This window comes from Aplysia californica, unplaced genomic scaffold, assembly GCF_000002075.1.
Source record: "Aplysia californica isolate F4 #8 unplaced genomic scaffold, AplCal3.0 scaffold01440, whole genome shotgun sequence".
NCBI classification, from domain to species: Eukaryota; Metazoa; Mollusca; class Gastropoda; order Aplysiida; family Aplysiidae; genus Aplysia; species Aplysia californica.
This window is the reverse complement of record NW_004798710.1, coordinates 33,926-43,772: the sequence shown is the minus strand read 5'-3', so window position 1 is coordinate 43,772 and position 9,847 is coordinate 33,926. Positions and strand designations below refer to the sequence as shown.

The window sequence follows — 9,847 nt, the reverse complement described above, 5'->3', positions numbered from 1 at the left end:
CATAACTGTGCCGGATCTACAACAGGGAACTGCTGCTTTTTCTTTCCTGATCCTTACTATTGTCATTTTCCTTCACTTCTTTTGTCACTCCCTTGTGACCAGCTATTTTGGGGTGCCTTGATAGTCGAATAAGTCTGATTCCCTGTAAAGCCTTCTCTGTTGACACCCACCCCTTGGCGCTCATTTGACCTTATGCAGTTGCGAGCGCAGTAAAACCCTCTACTATTTTTTTTTAAAAAAAAGTATGGATCGGATTCACGAGTACATGTCCTCTTTGGAAAGTGGTGGCTCAGAGTTCCCCTCGTCGCAAGGATACGTGTAGTAAAACTCGACGTACGGATAAGGTTTTAAAAAGAGACCAGAAAAGTTTGAATCACGCTGAAAATGAAATTATATTTCAAAATGTATACACACTACATTTGTGCGTGAGGTCTGTTTTTATAATGATATGTTTGAATGTTAGCCTAAATTACTAGATCTAGTTTTTTCTACACCCTCATCGACACAGTTTAGATCATTTAGGAGGTGGGTTTATTAGGACCTTGCTAGTCCAGACCAACCCGGGCTGAGAGGGATACATGATCCCAGCAGAAAGACCAAGATACTCAATAAAAAATGTCTCTCCATGCAGGGATAGAAGTCAGGCCTCCTGTGTGTGACTGTATAGCGCTCAGCTGCCACATCTCAGCTGCTGGTGCGTGAAAGAATTCTGCACTACTGTTACTGAGACTGTAGACACCTGTAGTTGCAGATTTATAATCAGAACACAATCATGTGACTACAGTGAAGTCTGCTTAAAGTGAACTCTTTGGGACCAGAAGAAAGTGTTCACTTTATCCAAGGTTCAGTTGAACCATTGTGGTAGAGTGGAGGCCTAGAAAGAAACAGTAGCCAGCTACACGCAGTGGTGGGTCTATGGTGAGGGGGAGGGGGGGGGGACAACACAGCGGGTGAGCCTAGACTATGCTCTTTCTTTCTGATTGCCGTCGCCAACGCCGTGCTGGGATTGTCTGCCCATGCCCGAGGCAAAGATTTTTATTTTCACAACATGGCGACAGTGGCATGGTCGGTCCATTCTTCGCTTTCACTCATTTTGGGCATTCACTAAACATCCAATTCCCCTATGAAACCGGTTCATTTTCTCCACTTTTTTTTTTACTTAAACAAAAGGCATTTCAATCGGGACCACAGAATATCGTTCACTTTAACCGATTGTTCAAATAAAGTGTGTTCACTTTAGGCGGACTTCATGTATTGTTTCTGTGCTGCTATTGTATTCAAGCTAATTTGTAAAGTACACAGCCTGTGTTCTTTCAGGGTTCAGCGCTATATATATATATATATGAATGTCACATTATTATTATTATTATTATTTGGTTATTAGATTTCTATTATTATTATTATGACAATTATTACTATTATTATTATTATCATTATTATATATTTGTTATTATTTTCCCAGGCGCGTTCTTTGTGTGCTCAGGCAGCGGAGACCGACAGCATTCGCTTCTTAGTCGGGACACAGTCGCTGGGGCCTGAAAATCAGGTGAATTTTTGTATTTTACAATTATAATAGTTTGAGGTAATCATCGCCGTGTTTTGTTGCTGGACAAAAGATCTTATCAAACCATCTTGTTTGGTAAACTCCGGGAAAATATCTGATTGAGATGAGTTTGTCAGATGTCTACACAGTCTGTTTTTTTCTCATGGGTTTTGTTGATGAAGATTTGTTTGTGAAAATTGATTTGTGTCACGACACGGTGGAATCAGGTGCTCATCAATTTTTGGACATACAGAGTCACTGGTATCACCTTAGAGTCTTGCTATTAATGAAAAAAATACATATCATGAAAACAAGTCCAGGTATTTGTGACTGCAGTAGGTGGAGGTCGCTTGGTGTCAGAAGTAAAATTAGTGAATAAATGGCCGCCAAAAATCTGTGACTTTTAAAGCTTTTGTGTCCGTGGAAACTAACTTTTTTAATTTCATTATTTTGACGAGCTCTTGATATCACCAAGATGCAGGACATTTCGTCTTTATTTTCTTATTCTTCAACATACTAACTAAGAGAATGATTTCACCTCCAGGTCCACTACATCGACTTTGATGACGAGAACAACCTGATCAACAAGACGGTGTTCCTGCACAGGGAGGGAGAGATCTGGAACATCAGCGCCTCCACCTTCGACTCCTCTCTCTTCGCCACATGCTACAACAAAAGTGAGTGCGTTGTGTACCCAGCGCTTTTTTGTTTCATGCCACATCAGTAGTTCTGAATGAAGTGTTCGGTCCTGTGTACTTTACAAGTAATAATAATAATAATAATAATAATAATAATAATAAATAACATTGAATAAATACTGTGCATTTCCATTTTCCAAAAAAATGCTCATGTGCATAACATCAGAAAAGACATCATACCTTAAAAATTAATCGACTTGCATGTGCTTAAAACACAGTATTATATATATATATATATATATATATATATATATATATATATATATATATATATAATATCTATGTATATGTGTAAAAATTACTATGAGAAAAAAGTAGTGAGGTGTTACTGTTTTTGCCGCTGACAAGCTGTGCGTGTTTCCTGGGAAGCCTCAGTTGTCATGAGGGTAGGGAAAGTGAAAGAAGGAGAAGCGGTCTTTCTTGGTGCAGGTTCTTTCATCTGTTAACCCTGCATCAAAGACTGGGTGCTCCACTGCGGCAAACTGACTTCTGCTGTTTAACCCTTTTCCTTGTAGCAGGGTTTCCTTCATCAGTCAAATGGTCGAAAGAAAAAAACGTACAGACACAGATACAGCTTTATATAGACCCCAGACCCTTTGTTCCCAGAAGCCCTGAATCTCAAGACAATGTGAAAACTGCTCATGGAGTGTTTACACTGAAAGGGAAACAACTGGTAATATAATGGACAAGCAACTGTGGTGGATAATGGATTATGTCCCATATCATTACAACAAGGCTCATATATATCGTGACCTCAGTGCTTTCTTGCCCTATCTCCTTTTTTTTTAACATTGAGAATGTAACTTTTTCTTAAGCTCACTCTATGTTATGAACTGTTTTCACTCTTATTAAAAATGGAGATAGGACAAGAAAGCACTGAGGTCGCGATATAGTAAAAACTCTTGCCATCAAAGCAAAGGCATTTTGGGGAAAATCCAAAGAAACTGGGCGGTAAACATGGCCGATTGGCGAGATGAGGCGGCAAAGTGGTAACTCTTTAAACCCCATTGGACACTGGGCGCGTCCGGCGGTAATAACCCTGTTCCCCAACGGACGCTGTGAGTGTCCAGTACCCGGGACAACTGTTTTGTTTTATTTAGTGCTAGTTTTTGCTTGTTTTGCGGAACTATTCTCGAACCAAGTTTTTTTAGTAATGACTAAACCTTTGTTTATGCTATTTAGAAGTTGGAGGCGCTTTTGAGGTTATAATGAGACATACTGCACCAGGTTTAGGTGACGGTAGAAAAAACTCCAGGAAATGGTGGAAAAAACTCCGGGTTTAAAGAGTTAACCTTGTATTGAGGACGGGATGCCCCACTGTGGCAAACTGACTGCTGCTGTTTGAACTTGCTGCTGTGTTGTGTCATCATTGCTGTGCACATCTTAGTTAATCATACATGGTTTCTCATCAGTGATCTATTATGTTGCATTTTTTTTTTCTTTTACTGGTTGGAAAACAGTTTTTACTGAGATGAACTTTTTTTCTTGGTTTAGAAAAGGCTCTAATTGTAAAAGAAACGGCTCTGATCGTAAATACACAGATGGGAAAAACACACAGGGTGTAAAAGATACTCTGATTTTGAAAGTGCAAGAAATCCTAAACCAAACAAATGCATACAGATTGAAAATAATACACATATTTCAAAAGAAAAATTATAAAGAATTTATAAGGGTATAATTAACTGTATTAACACATGCAGTATAAAAACCCAAACTATGTTGAAAATTGACAGATTAAAATGAACGAATTTCTTAAACACACAGTTATAACATAATGTAAAAAAATGAGCACATTATATAAGCACCAACCGCATACATTCAAAATAATACACAGACTGAAAAAAACCCACATAGATTTTAAATAAAACAAGTTTAGATTAAAACTTTCTAAGTTCCTTTTCATCGTGCTGTGAAACTAAAGATGTTTTATCTATCAGACTGTCAGTGTCAGGCCGACGGGCTAGAACCCAGATGGCCGCTGGATCGGAAAAGTAAAAGTATCTATCAGTGTAAATGAATACAACGTACTCCCAGTATCTATCAGTGTAAATGAATACAACGTACTCGCAGCATCTATCAGCGTAAATGAATACAACGTACTCGCAGTATCTATCAGTGTAAATGAATACAACGTACTCGCAGCATCTATCAGTGTAAATGAATACAACGTACTCCCAGCATCTATCAGTGTAAATGAATACAACGTACTCCCAGTATCTATCAGTGTAAATGAATACAACGTACTTCCAGTTTCTATCAGTGTAAATGAATGCAACGTACTCCCTCGTATGTTTCAGCCTCAGACAACAGGTCGGAACTGAAAGGAGCTTTGTGGCAGCTGCCTGGAGGTTCGAATCCCCCCAGTCCTGCAGGAGAAGACAACTCCAGCGCTCACCCACACCTGGGTCTCCTGTGTTATCTCGACACGGAGGAGCACGCAGACGTGAAGAGGTCAGTGTCTAGCAATATCCGCCGTGTGAATACCGTGTCACCACTGCCTTACTGAGGAACTGACTAAGCTGTTTGATTAGTACAGTGCAGCCCCTCTATAACGACACCGTCGGGACCAGAAAAAAATGTCGTTATAGAGAGGGAACCAAAAGTTACTGATGATATAGAAGGACAACATCGGGACTTGAGCACCATGTCGCTATTCAGAGGATGTCGTTATATTGAAGGTCGTTATAGACAGGCTGCACTGTATGTAGGGTGCAGATTAAAAAATTTGTTTTTGTCTTAAAAGAAGAGCTAATGTCATGTTAGTTGATTGAATATAGCATTGTTGCTGAATTCATATTGTGTTTTTGTATTGTGCTTATTATATTGGATAAAGATTTGGTGGGTGGTTGGTGGTACTCTGGTGTGATTTGCTCCTTCTGTCCTATCAAACGTCTATTCTCCTTATCTCTCCTTCTTTTTTGTTTGCTACTCTCTTGTAATACCTCTAAGCTTTGGCACATACTGTATTGCAAGTGCTGTAAAACACTAAAATACAAGGATGAAGGTTCTTACTCTTGAGGAGACCGGCCTCTGTGGTACAGTGGTTAGACACCTGGCTGTGGCACACCGGAGACTTGAGTTCAATTCCCGATTGGGGAGAATTTTTATCGAGTATCTTGATCTTTCTGCTGGGATGTTGAATCCCTCACTCTCAGCCTGGATTGGCCTTGACTGGCAAAGTTGGAAGCCTGCCTCCTTCATTGTAAGATCACGCAGCGGCAGATATGTACCTCCAAAAACAAAGAAAGAAAGATATAAAAGAAGTTTTTTACCATCTAGCATAAGGCTATTGTCAGAATGAGCATAGATGTGTGTCGCTCTTTAGAGTATGTACCTATATAACTCCAAAGGTCTTGTAATTAAACTCCTTTATGTTTTTTGAATGATGCATCTGATGTGATATGTTCATTTTGTCAGCTTTACCTCTCTTTTCATGTTGAATTTTAACAAGAGTAATGTATAATTTACATTTTTTATGTATACCTGCATGTGTTTTTACAGCCAAGAAAAATTTCCCTCTTGGATAATAAAGTATTATCTTATCTTATCTTGTCTTGTCTTGTCTTGTCTTGTCTTGTCTTATCCTGTCCTGTCTTGTCTTGTCTTGTCTTGTCTTATCCTGTCTTGTCTTGTCTTGTCTTGTCTTGTCTTGTCTTGTCTTGTCTTGTCCTGTCTTGTCTTGTCTTGTCTTATCCTGTCCTGTCTTGTCTTGTCTTGTCTTGCCTTATCCTGTCCTGTCTTGTCTTGTCTTGTCTTATCCTGTCTTTTCTTGTCTTGTCTTGTCCTATCTTATCTTATCTTATCTAAATTGTGTTGATTAGGGTGTAAAAACACCAACATTTACAAAAAAGTTGAATGTTTCTCTGTATGTTTTTGTTTGTCCCCAGTGTGCTGTGGCACCCGTCGGGAGACAGTCAGCCGGTGGTCGGCCTCTGTCAGGACAGGATAGTCACCTGGGACGTTGACACCGCCTCATCGGCCGCTAAAGTAGGTCAACTTTTACCGGGAACTTTGAGCAAATCTACCAGTGTTTGGTTGTCTCTCTGGGGATTTTGCTTGTCTGATTTTTTTTTCTTTGTTCTGATTAAAGTGTCAGTCTTTTGGAACTGGTCCAGAGGAACTTACAGCAGAGTTGTCAACTGGCCCGGCCAACTAGCCGGGATTTTCCGGTACTTTCCCGGTTTTGCCAATCGAGAATTGAGAACCTTATCACATACACTGCAACGCTACTCCAAACCCAGTCCCACTTGATGGGATTTTGTTCATTGTTATATGTCTGATGTTCTAAGGTTGTGTGTCCCGGATCTTATGCACTTCTATGACCTTATTGTGTTGCAAGTGCCGTTAATCTCTGCTTACTAAGACTAACTGAGTGGGCTTAGCAAAGATTTTCAAGCCTGTCAGAGAATGTTTAGTGTCAAGATTCTTCTTTTTGGTAAGTTTTGTTTGTGATTTTCTCTGATTGTTGTCTCTGCTATAAGTCCAAGGTCAAAAGGTGACCTGATTTTAGTGGGTCTGCAGGATATATCTAAAGACAAAAAGTCCCAGCTATTTGACATATATCTGACATTGATTTAAAACATATAGAATAGCCGCATGGGGTGATACAGCTTTTTTGAGAGCATCTGAACAAAGGAATGAATGGAGAACCATGGTCACCGATGTCTGTCGTAGATCTGGCACTTGATGATGATGATGATGATGATAATAACAATATATGGCGTTTATTTCGCTCTCAACCCTGATTGAAGTACACAGGCTCTGAGGGCTTTACAAGACACCAGTAACATATAATCAGTATATTGTGTTCTGACCAAAAGAAAATCTCTCTAAATATTTATCTCATTTATTTGAAAACAGAAATGACTTTAGCTGACATTTGAATGAATTAAAGAATTTTGTCTCTCTTGAACTACTGGGCAAAGCTTAAAAATGCATGAATGATCTGACATAGACACCAGGCAGAAACCTGGAAATCATGTTAGAGCACACACGTATGGTGGAGATATTTTGCGACAGCGTTTACCGATGTCACTTCTCCATCAGGTGGTGAGCAGCACCAGTATTGAAGGTCGAGGTCACCCGAGACTGACCTCTGGCAAGTGGAACCCGCACCACAACTGTCACCAGATCGCCACCGCCAACGACACGTCGGTCAAAGGATGGGACCTGCGCACTATGAGGTCGGAGAGGTTATCATCGTAGATTTGGAACTGTAGATGTTTTTATGTCTCCATTGACATGGTTTTGGTCAGTTAGGGGCGGGCAGCTTTGACCCATACTTTGTGCTGTTGTTTCTTTGTCGTTTATGTTTCTTTTGTTTACTTTATCCTTTTTTTGGGAGGGGATGGGGGGGGGGGGGAGTGGAGAAATGGGAATGAAAGCACAATGGTTGTTCTGTTGTGAACTTTGTGAAGTTTAGGGAATAAAGAGTGATAATAAGATTAATAATAATAATGATGATAATAATAATGTAGGTCATTTTTCCAGCGCCTGCTCCCCGTGTGCACACAGCTCTAGCCGCTAAATGGTAGAGAGAAGAGAGAGGAGAATGTCCTCTCGATCCTATGAAGCAAAAGAAATATCCGTCACCAGAACCTACTGCAGTCTATTTACTTGTTGTCTCCCCTATATGGTACAGTTTGGCGTCTCTATCCTTCCACGGCCGATCATGGAAGACTTCTGTCAACGGCTTGTTCCCTTCATTTCCCCCTTCATACCCCTACCCCCCACCCCCTCCATTCTCCCAACCCCACACCCCATATGTGTCACAACACGATGGAATCAGGCTTTTGTCAACTTTGGGGCTTATGGAGTTATTGGTATCATCTTAAAGCCTGTCCATTTGCCTTGCCTTCAATGAAAATAATACCCTTCTATCTTGAATAGAAGTTGAGATATTTGCGATTGAAGGAGGTGGAGTCACCTGGTTTCAGTAGTAAAACTAGCGAGAAAATGGCTGCCAAAGTTTGGTAATTTCAATTACTTTAGAGTCCTTGAAAACTGAAAAATTACATATTTTATGCCTTTAATCGACATTTTTTAGCAAAATTGAGATGGAAACGTGTTTTTAAATGGACACAAAAGGTGTTGATCCAAAATATAAAAATTCTATAAAATTTGACAAACTGGCAGAAAAATGTCTGTTCCTTGTTTGCTTTGATTATTTAGACGAGTGCCTGTTTCTTCCACCATTCCTCGCAAATGATTGTTTTTGTGTAGATGTGCTTCTTTTGCTCTTGCTCAAATAAACAGACTTTGCTTGGTCCATCGTCTACTTCATTGTATCCTCCTCCGATTTTTTTCCTGGGGTTCCAGCCAAGTGTTCCACATCGAGTCGGCTCACAGCCAGCTGGTGCGAGACCTTGACTTCAACCCCAACAAACAGTACTACCTGGTCACGTGTGGCGACGATTGCCGCGTCAAATTCTGGGACACGCGCAAAGTCACGGAGCCCCTGAAGGTTCTGTCGGAGCACTCGCACTGGTGAGGGTTTGTCGCTTGTGTCGCAGATGGGCTGGTGGAAATGGGCTGATTTATCAATGTCATCCTCATACTGTTTTGTTAGTTTAGTGTGGGGTTTTACGGCGCTCACAACTGCACACGGTTATATGAGCGCGCAATGCTCTTACTGTGCCGGAACAACATAGGGGGAACTGCTGCTTTTTCCTTCCTCATCCTTACTGTCGTCATTTTCCCTCTACTTCTTTTGTATGTTTATCACTCTCTTGTGAACTGCTATTTCCGGGGTGCCTTGATAGTCAAAGCAGACTTTGTGCTGTTGAGGCTAGAGAGGTGAGCAGAGTAAGTCTGATTCCCTGTTTGGGCTTCTCTGTTGACACCCACCCCTTTGCGCTCATATGACCCTATGTAGTTGCGAGCGCCATAAAACCTCTACTAAAACTGAAAACATAGTGTTTTTTAGCTCATGTTTCTCCGACTTCTCTATTCATCTTTTCCTGGGCCTGGTTTGGGGGGTGGGTTGAGGGGGGAGGGTAGTGAGTGTGGCACTGGCTGTAAAATGGTTGACACACTGTGGTTTAAAATGTGTGGATGGCTGGATGCGGATGTAAAACACATTCACCGTTCCCCTGTTTGTGTCGTCAGGGTGTGGTCGGTCTGCTACAACCACTTCCACGACTCTCTCTTTCTCTCTCTCTCTCTCTCTCTCTCTCTCTCTCTCTCTCTCTCTCTCTAACTCCCCCTCTCTGTGTGTCATCAGGGTATGGTCTGTCTGTTACAACCACTTCCACGACCAGCTGGTGCTGACCTCTAGCAGCGACAGTCGCGTGGTTCTCAACAGCGTGGTCTCCCTTTCCTCCGAGCCCTACGGCCACCTGGTGGACAGGGACGACGACGACGATGGGGATGAGGACAGCCTGCAGGACGGGTGAGTTGTGGTTGTGTGTCGCTTATGTCGTTTATGTGGTGGTTATATGTTGGTTATATCGTTTACGTGTTGGTTATGTCGTTTACGTGTTGGTTATATCGTTTACGTGTTGGTTATGTCGTTTACGTGTTGGTTATGTCGTTTACGTGTTGGTTATGTCGTTTACGTGTCGTTTGTCGTTTATGCCTTGGTTATGAGCCCTCCCCGCACCCTCTA

The 9,847-nt window shown here is 41.3% G+C and overlaps 1 protein-coding gene across 1 annotated transcript in view; it reads left to right on the top strand.

Annotated features, from left to right (window-relative positions):
• Positions 1 to 9,847, top strand: part of LOC101864436 (EARP and GARP complex-interacting protein 1) — a 23,505-nt gene that overhangs the window by 10,653 nt on the left and 3,005 nt on the right. Inside the window, exons 2-8 of the mRNA XM_005112840.3 lie at positions 1,463 to 1,546; positions 2,088 to 2,220; positions 4,539 to 4,692; positions 6,129 to 6,228; positions 7,288 to 7,424; positions 8,560 to 8,727; positions 9,464 to 9,631. Of these exons, the coding sequence (XP_005112897.1) occupies positions 1,463 to 1,546; positions 2,088 to 2,220; positions 4,539 to 4,692; positions 6,129 to 6,228; positions 7,288 to 7,424; positions 8,560 to 8,727; positions 9,464 to 9,631 (944 nt within the window). The remainder of the gene's footprint in view (positions 1 to 1,462; positions 1,547 to 2,087; positions 2,221 to 4,538; positions 4,693 to 6,128; positions 6,229 to 7,287; positions 7,425 to 8,559; positions 8,728 to 9,463; positions 9,632 to 9,847) is intronic.